We start from the raw sequence: 16936 nt of genomic DNA, 5'->3' as shown, positions 1-16936 counted from the left end.
GTGGAACTTCCCTCTCGCCTTTATACATATATATATATAATTAGAGACAGGTCTGGGAACGGCGTATCGCTAGCATGCGGTGCGGGAGAGCATTCTTAATTTGGTTTTTTTTTTTTTTTTAATCGATGTTCCGCCTTGTCGACTTCATAGCTTGAAGAGAAGGCTCCCGGGAGACCTTGTAGCAGCCTTCCAGTGTCTGAAGGGCGCCTACAAGAAAGCAGGAGAGGGACCACTTACAATGGCATGTAGTGGCAGGATGAATGGCTTCAAACTGGTAGAGAGTAGATTTGGACTAGATGTCAGGAAGAAATTTTTCGTATGAGGGTGGTGAGGCAGTGGCACAGGTTGCCCAGGGAAGCTGTGGATGCTCCATCCCTGGAAGTGTTCAAGGCCAGGATGGATGGGGCTTTGAGCAGCCTGGTCTAGTGGGAGGTGTCCCTGCCCATAGCAGGAGCTTGGAACTAGGTGATCTGTAAGGTCCCTTCCAAGCTAAATCATTCTGTGATCTTAGGACCTACCTTTTTTGGGTCACGAGAAGCTACGCAGAGTTGTATGGAGGCTGCCAAATCCATGGCAGTAAAGTGTTCAGCAAAACCTCATAACTCAGGTGACAGAAGCGCGACCAAGACCGATCTTTTTGAAAAGCCACCTTTCCAAAAATCCTGATCTTTGGGAAGAACTGAACTCTGTAATGTTTACTTAAAGTGTGGTGATGACGCGTAATTTTATTGTGCCTTTTCAGCTTCCCCAAGCAGAAATTTCTCAGTGCTGCTTCCTGGTAGCCGATGCCCATATCTCAAAAATGCCGCCTTTCCATCTGGCACTGGAGCTGCTCAGCAGTGAACCAATGTTAAGAGCTCAAACCTGGCCACTGGCTTACCTGAGCAAAGTACTGTCACACTGACAGTTGCTTGTGCCATAGAAAATAGTTTTTAACCCTCAGGCTTGCTAGTGGCATCCTTAGCTGTAAGTGAGCATACAGAAGTTTATCCTAAAAAAAACCCCAAGCCCTGAAGTCTTTCATGTGGCTCTTTTATCAACATAATGAAAAATAGCTTTAAAAGAAACCCCATCAACCAAACGAATAGACCTCTTTTTCATGTGTTCTAACTGGTAAAGCATTGTGCGTATTCTCACAGAAGAGTGGAATTCTCTGTACCAGGTCTTTTTGACAGAAGTTTGCAAAGATGTTCAGAGCTGGACGTGTCTGTATAATTGCATGTCAGAAAAAGGATAAAGAGAAAAATTGTTTCACACCCAAGAATTGCAAACTCTTAATGGTAGCAGATAGGTTTTCAGATAAAGGTCTTAAGTTAGTTGCTAAAAATTCTGTGATGTCTGTTTTTAAAATATTTCATGTTTCTTAAGGTTAATTTCTGCAACCTTCTGCATGTATTTTTATGTCTTCCTTCAACAAATTTTATCCAGATGTCTCTCATGCATCTTCAAGGCCTCATCATCTGTGAGTGATGCACAAACATGGTTGGTTCTTCCAACTGAAGCATTTTCCATTTTGTTTCGAAAGCTGGAACAGTGTCTTGAGGAGACTTCAAAAGTGGTACAAAAAGTATTTGGAAAAAACTTCCAAAAACATTTGAGTGGACTTTGCAGTTCACAGGAGATGCCAAAAAGAGGAGACGACCAAAAATGGAGTATTTCCAGATGAGCATCTGCCTTTTATTTCCAGTGAGACAAATCTTTAGAGGTGGAAAATATAACCATCCAACAACAACAGAAAAGCCTTTTTGTATGTACTCATCTTTTTGAGTATGCTTTTATGCCTACATTTAGCTAATTGTTAGCGTTTGATGGGAAAGGTCTGCGTGTACAAAGAAGCTATCCCTTATTGTTGTTTGGGGTTTTTTCTACCTTTACAAACAAATAATTTTCTTAAATACAGAGTTCATGTTTGGGAAGATATGTTTCACGCTGAAAAAAAGACTTCTAGGGGAAAGCTTTTCTGTTTTAAAAATGACAAGGTAATGGCTCATCCATATACAAGGAATCAGAACTATTATGGTAGTTCTTACTGATGGCTGTGTTGTAAAAACAGTTTAATGCATCCAACTCAGTAAACGTGGCAGAAAAAGGTGATATCTAATAAAGTGTTTGTGTAGAGATCTCTAAGCAACCTGGCTTATGTAGTGATTTCTTTCTTCATTAGGTAGAAGATCTCTTCTTTCTGTGGCCTATGTGGACAGCACAAAATGGGAAAAGAGACAAAAAGAGAAGCATAGCCTGGGTGAGAAAAGTTTGTTTCTTTTTCTGCACTTTGACTAATTAATTACAACCTGAACTCATTTTAGACTAGCTCATCATCTATAAATACTTCAAAATAAAGGAATGCATGGACCGAAATGCTTCTGAGGTTCTATGTCAAAATCTGCTCAACACGTTAAAAGTTTTGTCATATATATTCAAACCTATAATGCAGAAACAAGTTAGAATTTGCCCATTCAATTAATGTTTGGTTTCTACAAGCTCATTTTTTTTTCTTTCACAAAATCCAAAGCTTTTATGAATGTCATACTTTTTTGTCTGACAGTTAAAACTGTTTCTGAGTGTCCTCTTCATTGACTTTTTTTTTAATTATAATGCAGTATGAAAGAAGACCTAAAAGTATTACAGGGCATTCCTGTTTTAAAACTTTTGAACAACGTGTTTCTCTGAGTTTTGCAGGAAGGGAAGTTACATTTTTTACTGAAATTTTAGATTTTTCTTTTGGGGAAAAATAGTGTCATAGAATCATAGAATTGTTTATGTTAGAAAAGACCTTTAAGATCATCGAGTCCAACTGTAAACATAGCACTGCCAAGTCCACCACTAAACCATGTCCTAAGTGCCACATCTACATGTCTTTTAAATACTTCCAGGGATCGTGACCACTTCCCTGGGCAGCCTCTTCCAATGCTTGACAACCTTTTTGGTGAAGAAATGTTTCCTTATACTCAATCTAAGCCTCCCTTGCCACAACTTTAGGCCATTTCGTCTTGTCCTATCACTTGTTACTTGGAAGAAGAGACTGACACCCACCTCGCTACAACGTCCTTTCAGGTAGTTGTAGAGAGCGATAAGGTCTCCCCTCAGCCTCCTTTTCTCCAGGCTGAACAACCCCAGCTCCCTCAGCTGCTCCTCATAAGACTTGTGCTCTAGACCCCTCGCCAGCTTCGTTGATCTTCCTTGGGCATGCTCCAGCACCTCATAGTGTTTTTTGTAGTGAGGGGCCCAAAACTGGACGCAGTATTTGAGGTGTAGCATCACCAGTGCTGAGTACAGGGGGACAGTCACTTTCCTAGTCCTGTTCGCCATGCTATTTCTGATACAGGCAGGATGCTGTTGGCCGCCTTGGCCACCTGGGCACACTGCTGGCTCTTATTCAGCTGGCAGTTGACCAACATTCCCAGGTCCTTTTCCACTGAGCAGCTTTCCAGCCACTCTTCCCCAAGCCTGTAGTGCTGCATGGGGTTGTTGTGACCCAAGTGCAGGACCTGGCACTTGGCCTTGTTGAACCTCGTACCATTGGCCTTGGCCCATCGATCCAGCCTGTCCAGATCCCTCTGTAGAGCCTTCCTACCCTCAAGCAGATCAACAGTCCCACCCAACTTGGTGTCATCTGCAAATTTACTGAGGGTGCACTCGATCCCTCTGTCGAGATCATTGATAAAGATACTAAACAGAACTGGCCCCAATACTGAGCCCCGGGGAACACCACTTGTGTCTGGCTGCCAACCAGATTTAATTACCACAGCTCTTTGGGCCTGGTCTTCCAGCCAGTTTTTTACCCAGCAAGGAGTAGAGCCATCCAAGCCATAAGCAGCCAGTTTCTCCAGGAGAATGCTGTGGGAAATGCGTCAAATGTTTTCCTAAAAGTCTGGGTAGGCAACATTCACAGCCTTTCCTCATCCACTGAGCTGGTCACTTATGAAATAAAACTAAACATTTTAATTTTGAGAAGTTGTACATTAAACTGTATCTGCATATGGTACTGAGATCTCATAGCTAAATTCTTTGGCTAGATTACATTTGAAATGACATTTCGCCATCTTTGTGGTGACTATGTGAAATAGCATAATGCAGAACATTTTTCTGTGCTAAAGATACACATGCATTATTTTGCACCATGAGTGTTTTGGAGACCCCTTAATGCATAATCTTTGTCTTCCGTTTTTCATTCCTGGGCCCCTGAACTGCGTTTGTTAATTGTAACACAGGTTATGAGGCTGAAAGAAGAATCAGCAGGTGAAATTCAAGGGCTTTTCTCAGGCAGGAAATCGGACAAAATGATCAGAGTCATGTTTTTTTATGCTCTAATTTGCTTCTGTTATTTGCCTGTAAACAACTAGGTTGGTATTGTCAACATGTTTTACTGTACATGGGCCAGAAACAGCCAGTGGGTGCTCATGACTGTAGCTTGGATCCTGCAGAAACTGTTAATACCTTGTAACCGTCTACTGTCTGTAGGGCTGCTCATGCAGTGTTTTTTGGGCAGGAGCCACAGAATAGTGCCCTGGAACGCATTTGAACTGGTCACCTCTGTATGAAGATGAGTTCTTATTTTGACAATCGTCATAGGCAGTAGTAATCCACTATAGAAGAAAACATTGTTGTGCAAGTGCTGGTACAGTCCATGTTTGGCCTGGGTCTCCCCAGGCCTGGCAAGATCTTTTGTGGCTGTTTGGCAAGCACAGTTCTTGCTGCTGCTCTGCCGATGATCTTGATCCAAAGCAGATGTCTGTTCCATGCTTTTCAAAGAACTGCTTTGCATTTTCATTTTGTGTTCACAGAAAAGAGAAAACAAGTTAACACAGTGTCAGCTGTATTAGCATTTTCAAAGAGGAGACAGCCCTGCAGACGTCTGCTCTGTAGCTGTCAGCTGCATGGTAGCACATATAATCTTGCGTGCAGTAAGTGGTGATTGTAGCTAGAGTGAATTCCTTGTGTTGAATAGATGCTCTTTTATTTGTGTATTTCAAACCTTGTTTCAGAACTGTGCTTCTGGAGAATTATGTTGTAAGAATACATTTAAAGGAAAAAGAAGTATTTTTGCTTTAAAGTCAATTACGTTTCTCTGTGGCAGTGATATGGTGCCATCCCAGACTCAAACTCTTTTAACTGTGTCCATATAAGATATGCTTTATTCTCTTCTCCATAGTCAGTTTAGCATTCTAAGCATGAAATGAGTTTAGCAAGCTTCAGTACTGAAAAAAACACAGGAAAGAATAAGACTGTATTTTTGTGTACAGAAGCATGTTTGTTCAAAGGGTAGGAATTGAAAATGTGTTGATTTGGAATTTACAAACTGCTTGCTGGTAGGAGGATACCTGTCTAGAAGTATTTGGACTCCACTTATTAAAAATGAGATATCAAGGAAACGGGAGGCATGGCTGGACTTAGATTCTCCAATGTTTCAGTTGGTTCATCACTAACAAGGGTAAAAGTAAGTGACAGTAAGCATCTTGATGAGAAGAATAGCAATTACCAGAATCCCAGACACAGCAGAATGCAAGCGAGATAGGAAGAAGTGTCTTTTTTTGTTAGAAAAACTCATGGTTCCCAGAATAGCTCATCTGCAACACCAGGTGGCAGTGCTGCCTTTACCTATTTGAATAATTTCCATTCAAAGGCTTTTTCCATACAAAGCTGTAGTTCTTTCCAGAAGCTGCTGTGGATGTGGAAATACTGAGAAATGTGAAACATACATATTTGTAAGGTAAAGTACTTGCCTCAACTTTCATTTATATTTCACCTGGGTCTTTAAAATAAATAAAGGCTTTCTTTATATAGAAGAGGAAGTGTTAGTCTGTGAGTTAAGGTATTAGATCTGCCCATCATTTCCAGGACAGGTAAACTTTGCATCACAGTTGTATACACTTTCTGGTTGCTGCCCCATCACTGTATTTCAGACCTGTCCTGGATGGACCACTTCTAAGAATAAGAGGATAGTAACCTTACATGGTGGCCAAATGTACCACCTGTTGATGTGGCTGCACGCTGTAGATAGGTACACACTGCGAATCAAACTGAAACTGTGTTGATTTCCTAGGCCTCCAAACTGATATTAGATGTCATAACCACTGACTTGGAAAGCGAGGGTCAGTGTTTTCCTGGTCATTGTCCTGAATCACCCTGTTGCAGGTAGCAAGACACTGAGTTTCTATGAACAAATGAAAATCAAAGTGAACATGAAATCTTAGATACCAATGTTCTAGAGATAACTGTGAAGCTGTGTCCAGAAGTTAAATGACCTCAGCTCAAACTTATGGTTTATTTTGTTAGTTTGTTTAAATCCATGAGATGCTGCAATATGCAGAAATATGTTTTTAGAGAAATCGAAGTTTTATAAAAGTTCATCTTGTAGAAATGTATTTTTAGGCAATGTGTATGAGAGATTATATATACTAGTGTCCTCTTTGGTCAAGACTCAGATAAAAGCACTTGCAACACATATCTGTTAAAATGCATATAGAATATACACCGATCTTAGCACTTAAATTTTACTACCAACATTGCTAGGAGACTTGGGCATTCACATTCTTGCATTCTAGTACTTCTGGTAGGGTGTTTTTAAATAGAAGCTTTAATCTTGATTATTAAAGAGCAATTTACAGAGCAAAATTTGTTCACAAAAGGTGTCTGAATTATTTCAAATCATGAATATGAGAAAAAAAGTCTGGGTTTAGGTGCTCTTCAGAGAAGACAAACGAAGAAATAATTACTTACTGCAAATTATTCATATCTAGAAACTACAGCAGAAATGACAATTTGTCTGGAAACAAAGTTACATTTCCCATTAACTTGATTTGTCTTCTATTCTTTAAAGTTTAATAAGTTTTCATTTTATTGTGAGTCTCATACTGGAGCTGATAGGCAAGTGCTTCATGTTGCTTGCCATGCTAAAGTTCCGATGGATAGTTTCAGCTTTATAGACACCCTAAAAGGTCAATCGTTAAAATTCTGAGCGTGAACTCTCCCAGAGGAGGCATGTGTAAAAATGGGTAATAGTCTTGGGATCTTGCACACGTCGCATTGTATTATTTAGTTTATATTCTGCTTAAGTACTTTGTGTTCCTGAAATGAGCTCTTCATCTTCATGAGCACCTAGACAAAAGAAATGCCAAGCTCAGGGCTTCAGTATGGCCCAAAATATTCTCAGGTATCACCTTCCAGTTTTCAGAGGGTGATGCATAATAAAAATAGTTCTGGAATAGATAAATGAACTCCCAACCTGTGCAGTTGTCTGTCTCAGGTCCATGTTGCTATGTCATCAAACACAGCAGATTTCAGAATTAAGACTTTTTTCCAGCTGTCTCAAAATGCAGATGAAGAATATTGGATGACAGTTGGCTTAGTATGTTTACGCAAGGATCTAGCCAGTTCTTAGTTCCTGACAAGTTGACTTGGCTGCAGCATCCGTTCTCTCCACCTTCTAGCACTACTGGGAATGTCCCCAAATTCTTTACCTATGTGCTTCATCATGGCCTTTGTGAGTGCTGGAGAGACAGGTAATACAAATACAGACACTTCTTGTAAAGGTATTCCCACAGAAATTTCTTTACCATTAAAAAAGTTGATCCGTTGGTTGTCTGGTATAGCATGGCCTTGGTGGCCCACATCAGCTAAGCATCCTGGGTTTTATTTTGTAGGAGCTGGTACTTGCCTCAGTACTTTTGCTCCAGATTTCCCTTTGCTTTCATGGTCATGAAATGCTTGCCTTCCTTCAGCCAGAGATAAATGTTCTTCTTGTGTTTTGAATAACACCTTAAAGTGCCTCAGGAGGGAAGGTGTTGCGCAGACACGAGATACTGCTATGCGTCAGACAGCAGCATTATCCAGAGTAAGAGTCAAGCGTTTTATTTCAAATCAAGGCTCTATCATTTTACTGCAGCAAAAATCTTTGCACGTGTTGTAATTTGAGAGAGTATACCTATAAGGTCAGAGTAGCATTGAATGCCATTTTTACTGTTAGAAATACCGTGCAGTATTCACTGGCAGTACAGATGTGTTTTTAAAATTATGACTAGTGATACCCCTTGTTTTGTGGACAGAACATACGTGCACTGCATCCCTTGGAGACACAGCATGTTACTGTTACAATGATGCTTCCTGCCCCTGACAACTTTGCCAGAATAGAAGGCTTAGTTAATTCTGAATGGTGCTGCAAGTTGTGCTCACCTCGCATTTCATTGACAGTTGTGGAGGTTGGGTCACCTGTTTGGAAAATGAAATGTAAAACCAGCCAACCCATCAGCTCTTGAAGGATGGCCAATGGGACTAGTGGAGAGGTGTCAAACGAAGGGCTGGCTTAGTAACAACTGTAGTCTTGGGGTGCAAAGGATGAATGAAGCAAGGTGCTAATGATGCAGAAAGAATATGTTGGATTCCTGATCCTGGAACATGCAGGAGAATAGAAAGAAAGTATAATTGAAGTCTCTAAATGTTATAGATTAGATAACATCACCTTAGTCTCAGCTAAGAATCAAACAGCTGACACTAAGCATACAATAAACAGCTTACTCTTCCTGAGTCGTCATCATTTTCCAGGAACAGTACAAAACTAAAACTCCAAATTCAATTAATTTAACTTCCAATCAAATTCATTAAGTGCAATGGTTGGCTACCTGTTCAACAGTCTGAAACGTGAAGTTCCTGTATGGTCAAATTAATATTGTTATGCAACTGCTGGAGCAGAATGATATAAAGTTAATAAGGTACTGGCACAGTGCCCAGTTTGATTAACAGGATTTCTTTGGATTGCTGTTTGTGACTGTAGGATTTTTCAGTACAGTACTGCTTGTTTCTGTGTCTCATTGTGTTACCATAAACTAAAGGACAAACCCATACCAAAAACATGGTCCCGCGTATGCTAAGTTTGAAAGCAAGTGTGAATTTTAAGGACATCTGTTCAGTTTTTTTTATGAGTTGTATTAGTTATACTAATTTCATCCATTATAGCAGCTTTTATACCTATTATGTGGTAGTTTGCTTTTTCTCCCTTCTTTCTACTAGGTTGAAATCATTGTGTTGAGAACCTTCCCATGTATTATTTTCTGTTAAAGTATTGTTTTCAAACAACTTCAAAATGAGATATTAACATTGAACGAGAATTTGATTGCATGGACAGAGGTTCTGTTTCAGGTTATATGATCGCTCTTCAGATTTTCCTGCAATGCCAGTTGATTAAACATACTCTTTTTCTGTTTCCCTCAGCTGACTTAGCCCACTTAATGGACAGAACCTATGAAAGAAAGCTGCCTGTCAGCTCTTTGACAATAGCCCGGGTAAGGAAATAAATCTCAATCATAAAGTGACTGAAATGAGAGCGGAATGCTTATGGAATGAAGTAAGCTCAGAAGGGGAGAAATGATACCACCTCTGCTGGGAATTCTGGGATCGTAAATGTCTTGTTATACTGTTAAATTGCCATGTAAAGCTACTTTTTGTTACTTTGTGCTCATTAGTTAGTATCTCAACTGTAGGGTCTTCAAAACAGAAATAGTTTGGGTTTTTTTCAGTAAAATTGTGCCTCACTGTTACTTGGCTATGTATATCCATAATATATGTTCCCTGCCTTCCTGTGGTTTCTGTCTTAGTGAGAGCTTTAACGCCCCCTCAGGCACTTTACAAGAACCAGGCTGCTAAGGGAGTGCAGTGAATTAGCACGCTGCCTGCTTCCCTGCATCTTCTTCCACTTCCAGGCACCTTCAGAGTGAGGCAGAGGTGGATACATTTTGCCTCTATAGTTTTTTTCCCTTGCTTCAGCAGGCTGTGGCAGGACAAATGCTGGTGTGGAATAAGTGAAGCTATTATTTTTTCTTAATTTACAGGAACTGTTTCCATCCTCTGGATGGGTTTGTGGAGGGGGTGGAGAAGGCAAAGATGTGAGATATGCTTTTAAGTTCCCTGTGTAAATGAGTCTTTGTACAGAAAAAGGAGAATAAATAAGTCACTTTAAAAAAAATAAAATAAATCCCCCCAATTTCTATCTTCAAAATTATCCAAAAAGGCTGAGTCACCACCCTGGTACCTCAGTAACACCACTAATTAGCATGATTGGCACCACTAACTGAGGAGTTACAGTAGATTTTGTACAGTTCCAAGATCAAGCATTTATACAGATCAAGCATTCTTGATCGTTGCTTCTGAGACAGCGTCCCTGGGAAAAAAGGGGTTTTCTTTCCCTTTTATTACTTAATTGGCTTTATTCCTTTCTTCATGTTCGTGCTTTGGTCTGACCTCTTCCCAGGATAAGTGGCATTTCCAGATTGTCATGCTGCCCCAGTTTCTGATACCTGAAGCTCACATCAGATTTTATTTTCTAAAATGTAAATAAAGCGCACGGGTGTGCTATTGCCACAATCAAAAGGTGAGAGCTACATGTGTACAGCATGCAAGGAGGGTTAAGAAACTGGAGAGCAAGTACCAGTCAGCTGAAACTATTATTTTTAGCTTATGCTTAGGATGAAGAGAAGTAATGCCCGATGAAGAGAAGTAAAGACCTTGAGAACACATTGTTTATATATTCTGAGCTAAAGGTATTATATTGGGAAGACTCTGGAGTGTTCCAGCATCTTATGCTTAGGTTAGTAAAACCTACAGGAAAACAGGATTCACTGTTAACCATAGGACAAAGTCTGTCTGAAAATGGGGCTTTTATTTAAATAGTTGATAGCACTGGGAGTTTGGAGGATTGCCTGGAGTAGACAAGGTTTAAATGAGAGGAAAATTGTGCTTTACAGCACAAGGGTGGGTTTTTTTTCTTACCATTATTTATATGTGTGCTGAAATACAACATGCTGTTGCCCCTATCCTTCAGAATTTATAGGCACAACAGGCAAATGTAAGGGAAAAGAATACTTCTTAGAAAGAGAAATAAGGCATGTTGAGACTCACTCAAAATTGGGGGAAAAAATGAGGAACTGCATGTATTCTCAAATTAAAGGATGTAATTAAAGACCAAAAAATTCAGAGAGGAGCAGCAAAAATACAGAGTACTGAGCTATATGGACATAATTCTCTGTGTTTTCAAGGTACATAACGTTCCTCAGAGCTGAGCAGTGGAGTTGTCTAAGTTTAAAAAGATTTTGCTTTTAGCAGTCTTGAAGAAACCTAAGTAGGAGCAAGCAAAGGCTTGAAGACTTCCAGTACTGCCAGACACCTAAACATGCCAAACAAATGTATTTTGTTTATTGAAGTGGCATTTTCTTCTAATATGCTTTGTGCACCCTCTGACGCTTTTATTTCTTATTTTTTAATCAGTTTGTTGACAACATTTCTTCACGAGAGGAAGTGGATCAAGCTGAATATTACCTTTACAAGTAAGCATCATTTCACCCCGGCATGAACTTTGAGACGTACAAGTAAATACCATGAAGTCTTGCCCTTTTAAGACTCTGACCCTTTCCCACTTACTGGCTTTGATTTCTCCTTTGCAAGAAATGTGCATCTACTTGTCTTGCAACTCACAGCTAAGGGCCTTCTTTGTAACTTCTCCTTTGTTATGGCTACCCTCCTTCTGGACCTCTGGCATTGACTCCTGTCAAGCATGTTAGTCTGAGCCGCTGAACAGCTAATACAACCTCCAGCCATGATTTACATTAGAGATGCTGAAATTATAAGGAATTATGTTTGTTTACAGTTTTTCCTTATGATGCTTTTTTGTTCTCTAAGTCATAATTTCACTACATTGGCTTTATGCATATTTGCATGTGTTAAGTGTAGGACCCAAGGAGGCTTGTTTCCTTAGAATGAATGGAAATGAGAATGGGCATGCTGTAGTAATGATCAAGTCAGCAAAACTAAATGAAGTATAGTTTTGGTTTTTATCCCCTTAGTATTTTATGTTCCCCAGATAAGTTGTGTAGTTCACCTTATGCATGGGTTGTTAGGGTTTTCTGCAACTATTTTTGTGTTGAGTGAAGTGTACGTGGTACCTTTTCTACTAGTATAAGGTTGAATGCTTGCTTGGCTCTTTTAGGTCAATACTGACTTTAAGAGGGCAGTAATTCTTGCTGATCACTAAAAAAAATTATTCTTTGGTTGCACACACATTTTGAGGGCTAGGTTTCCTGATCAAGAAAGTAACTCATCCTGTCATTTGACCATGAGGCAGCAATGTGCCTTGTGGACAAGAAGGCCAATGGTCTCCTGGGGTGCATTAAAAAGAGCTTGGCCAGCAGGTTGAGGGAGGTCATCCTCACCCTCTACTCTGCCCTAGTGATGCCACATCTGGAGTACTGTGTCCAGTTCTGCGTCCCCCAGTTCAAGGACAGGGAAGTACTGGGGAGAGTCCAGTGGAGGGCTACAGAGATGATCAAGGAACTGGAGCACCTCTCGTAGAAGGAAAGACTGAGAGACCTGGGTCTGTTTAGCCTGGAGAAGAGAAGACTGAGAGGGGATCTTACCAATGCTTATAAATATCTAAAGGGGTCAAGAGGATGGGTCCAGACTCTTTTCAGTGGTGCCCAGTGACAGGACAAGGGGCAATGGGCACAAGCTAGAACATAGGAAATTCCCCCTCAACATGAGGAAGAACTTTACTTTGAGGTTGATAGAGCACTGGAACAGGCTGCCCAGAGAGGTGGTGGAGTCTCCTTCTCTGGAGACATTCAAAACCCACCTGGGCATGTTCCTGTGCAACCTCCTGGAGGTGAACCTGCTTTGGCAGGGAGGTTGGACTAGATGATCTCCAAAGGTCCCTTCCAACCCCTATCATTCTGTGATTCTGTAATTTTGTCAAAGTGCATGAGAAAGCATCTTTACATCAGGTTGCTATTTGTAAATAATTATGATTGTTATTTTAATGGAGAAGTTTACTGGATGGCGCTTTTAAGTATATGCATAGTTGTAAGTGCTTGACTGCGTTATACTTCGGATCTCTGTGATTCTCTGGTAGCTGAACCTCAGAGCTTCAAGATGGAAACAAGATAAACCCAGTGCACTAATACTAGCAGTATCCTATAATGGAAAAATAAAAAGAGGACAAAGAATCTCTCACAGAGAGGAGATTAGTGGAGCTTTTATTCCTTCTGATCAAGATTTTATTAGTCCTGTCAAAATGTGGTCAGAAATCAGTTTTTCATCCTGGAACAGGTGAGATGAAAACAGAAGGATGTAAAGGCAGCTTAAGGCAAGCCCTTGTTTTTGTTTTACAGATGTGCTGTTATTACCTTTTACTAGCATTCTTGAAGACTGTAGCATACATTGTGCCACACAGACTTAAGCTCTCTCCAATGGAGTCAGGACCTGTAGGGTAAAGGATGCCAAGAGACCATTGCATGCCCTGACACCAAGAGGAAAGTGTGGTAGTTTAATCGCTGAGTCTCAAAATGGTACAGATAAAATCCAGATAGACAGAGCAAGATGTTCATATGTAATATGTTCTACAGGTTCATTCTTGAAAACGAGGTTCAGAGAGAGTGACAAAAAATTTGAAACATAGAAAACATTCCGTAATAAGAAGGAGAGAACAGAATGCAAATCTCTAACATGTAAATATCCTCCCCGCTCTTCATCTGTTTCTGATTAGTACATCAGTTTAAAATATAGGGGTTTTATCCTTAAAAGCACATTCTAAAGGAGAGATTTGCAGTTCAAAACAAATTACAATTATTTACTGTTTCTCTTAGAAATAATTTTCCTGTAGCTGGTGAGATTATAGTTATGCACACATCGAGTATGATCATTTGTAATTGATAACAGATTTTAGTAGTCTGTGTGGAGAGAATAGAGAGGTACTGGTGTGTCATATGGCTTGTCAGACGTGCTTTGGCTGGAATTTTTCATGTGTGTGTCCCTGTAAAGCTGCTTTGTTTCTGTGTTGCAGAATGCTTACTCTTTCCGTGTGGTTAGCATCAGTTTTCCAGGAGACTTCATTCCAGCATGATCCGTGAAACTATTCTCAAATGCATTTATATGCAGGTAGTGAAACAGTGTAGAGAGGTCTGTAATTCATTGGAAAATGTAAAAATCCCAATTATAACATCAGCTTCCCTTTCAAATGAAAATAAGTGTGCTAGCTTCAGGAAATAGGAGATGTGGTTGGTATCTGCAAGGCCCCTTTTATTGTTCTTTACATTTTGCACTCAGGCTTGAGTCCAAATGAAGGACATGTTTATAAAGATACCTCCTTGCAGCTAGGAGGATGTTTGACACAGAAAAAGTCCTGCAAAAGTGGCAACACCATGAGACATAATGGAGGTGGTAGAGAGGGCTAGTTAAGAAACAGAGAATCTTTGACAAGAGACCTCTTTTTCTGGCTTAATGAGAAACAGTTCAAAGCACAACTTTTGTACTATATGTATGGAGGGTAAGCTTCTAAAAAAGGGAAAGGCAGTATCAGCAAAAAGCTTTTTTATATCTTCTAGGGTGTACAAGTCCATCCTGAGCAAATAGCTGTACACAGCCTGGTAAGTTGGCTGTATGTGCGTTTGCCTGAACATAAATTAGCAGAATGCTCCAGAGTGCTATGTTTTTCCCCTTAACTGCTTGTAGAGTATAAGGGGGAGATTTTGGTGTCACTCCCCAGTATTGGGTGCCTCTGGCAATCTGAGGTGAAGGGTAGTCAGTTCCAAGGCCCCTACAAAGCTGGAAGATGTTCCTGGTACAAAAGAGCAAACTGTGCCTGTGGGAAGAATCAGAAGGAAGTAAATGACATTTCCATGCTCGCTGTGTGGGGTTTTTCTGAAGATAGGAGTGCCAGAACTTGTAAGCTTTGTAGACTGGAGCTTGTAGTGTGTCAGGCAGAACATAGTTTCAAAAAGTAGTGTTCTGGGGAGCATTACCATAATGCTTTCAGGGTCCCAAAATAGAATATACGTATTATATTTAGACCTGTTTCAACTTTCCATCCTTTTAAAGCAGTGGATCTCCAGCCATGCTGTCTCCACAGAGGATCTTGAGCTCTCAAGAATAGCTGTGTGGAAACTGCTACGCTACATTGTGGAACATGTCAGTATGATGGTAAAGGCCATTTTGAGGCATGACGTCACCTACTTTCAGTGCTCCTCTTTTTGTTCTCTACTGAATACTTCCCCTGCTCCGTTAACTGTCAGACCTAAAAAAATCCTTTCATCTCCTAGGATCCCAGCAGAAATTCTAATCAGAATGCAGAGCACTTTCAGCCAGATCAAAGACCCGCAGTTCGCTTTACTTTGTCCTGTCTCACTGAGATGTCACTATTTCTCACGTCAGGGTGTTTTTCGTATCATAGAAGCATTAGCATAATGGCGAGAGGTTTTGTGGTGAGGTAACTGCTGATTCTGTATGTAGATTTTATGCCAACAAGGATTTTCCATGTATTTGAAAGCAATTGTGGAAGTTTTATGTTGAGATTCCTCAGGAGGATTTTTAATTGCATTAAACGCATGACCCACAGTGTAGAAAAGAGTATACACACTGTCTGTAAAATGTAAATGTTTGTGTGTGCATGTGCTCTGCAAAGTCTTGCACAATCTCTGTAGATTTTTCAGTTGCCTTTCCTTCATTGATAATCATTTTTTTGGCAACGGAGTTATTTCTGCAGATTTCAGGATTTATTACCTGGAGTCAGTACTTGGTTATAATCACAAAATGGGACAATAGCAAACTATTATAAGTTATTCTTAAATATGCTGTTATTCATGGAAGCAAGTTACAGTTTTGAGGCCTGATTTCAGCCATTAAATCGTTTGGGGACTATAATAGTCTCCATATGTATGAAATTGTGCTTATTCCTTATGCCAGTGTGTCAGTAGTTAGTCCAACATCACATGCAAAATACCTTTCACCAGCACTCTCTGCATATTGGGTCTGTGGGTGCAGAAATTGCAGTTTTTGATACTTTCATGCCAATCAGGCAGTTTAGCATCTGAAAACATTTAGTATTGCTTGTAATAAATGATCACAATAGACACAAAAAAAATTTACTCCTGAAATATAGTTTGCATAGCATTCATTCCAACTAATATGATATTTTGTTTCTGCATATACATCTACAGGATGTAATGAATGCCATTAACCTGTTCCAGCACAAATAGAAAAATGAGAAGAGCCATAGTCACAATCCTACAACATAGTTAATTCTTCCTTTGAGATGTTTTCGTTGTCCTAAGGCAGTAGCTGACATAGACTTCAGGTCTTGGCTTTCGCCGCCAGAAAAAATATCATATGTGGGGGTGGGGGGTAGGGGATGCAAGGAGGAGAGAGGGATAAAAATAAATGAGTCAGAAATATCTGTCTGCTATTCAAGTTATGCAGCAGTTATGTTTTGAAATTATATTGAAATGTGGTGGAAGCATCTGAAAGAAAAATACACTTTGTAGCCAGAATGGTGTGTTTTACTAGTTGGATACTTGCCTCAGCTGTGTGATCCAAAATAACTTCATTTGCAAAAGATCTGGGTGGTTCTTTGGCAGGTTGGGAGACACAAGAAGGGAAGCACTGGAGAGATTTACCTTGTTAGAATATTCCAGTAATTTGCATGTGAATGACGGAAATACCTGTCTTTAATGCTGTTGCATTATCTTGGACAGAGTGTGATGCTGCTCCATGGGAAGAACTGTTGGTCACTATCCAGGCCACTGCTGTCAGATGTAAGCGGTCTTAGAGACTCCACCGCTCTTCTGGCTCCAGCATTCACTCATTTCTGCACAGAGGGGCACATGTGCTTACTCTCTTTATCTTTCGTTGTTTCTCTGTTGTCACTGTCTGTCCTTGGTTTGTCAGAGTCTGACCTATAGGAATCTTTGGAGAAAATAACTAGCAAAATAACTAGCAACTGCATTTAAGAACCCAGAGCCGAATTTCAGCAAGCCCAATCTTGTAACCACGTCTTATTGAAGTAGATGTGCTCAGTCAGTGCAACTGTGCTGTAAAAGATGGGGAGAACCACCAATAAAGATATAAGACTGAAAAGCATTCAGAAAGACCCCTTCCTTTAACACAGACCTTTTCAGTTATC

The 16936-nt window shown here is 40.2% G+C and overlaps 1 protein-coding gene across 1 annotated transcript in view; it reads left to right on the top strand.

Annotated features, from left to right (window-relative positions):
* Positions 1-16936, top strand: part of MRPS27 (mitochondrial ribosomal protein S27) — a 49900-nt gene that overhangs the window by 350 nt on the left and 32614 nt on the right. The window contains exons 2-4 of the mRNA XM_063319698.1: positions 2165-2242; positions 9208-9278; positions 11257-11315. Coding sequence (XP_063175768.1) covers positions 2165-2242; positions 9208-9278; positions 11257-11315 — 208 coding nt within the window. The remainder of the gene's footprint in view (positions 1-2164; positions 2243-9207; positions 9279-11256; positions 11316-16936) is intronic.

This window comes from Chroicocephalus ridibundus, chromosome Z (assembly GCF_963924245.1).
Source record: "Chroicocephalus ridibundus chromosome Z, bChrRid1.1, whole genome shotgun sequence".
NCBI classification, from domain to species: domain Eukaryota; kingdom Metazoa; phylum Chordata; class Aves; order Charadriiformes; family Laridae; genus Chroicocephalus; species Chroicocephalus ridibundus.
The sequence above is the reverse complement of the archived record's forward strand: the minus strand, read 5'-3'. Positions and strand labels throughout refer to the sequence as shown.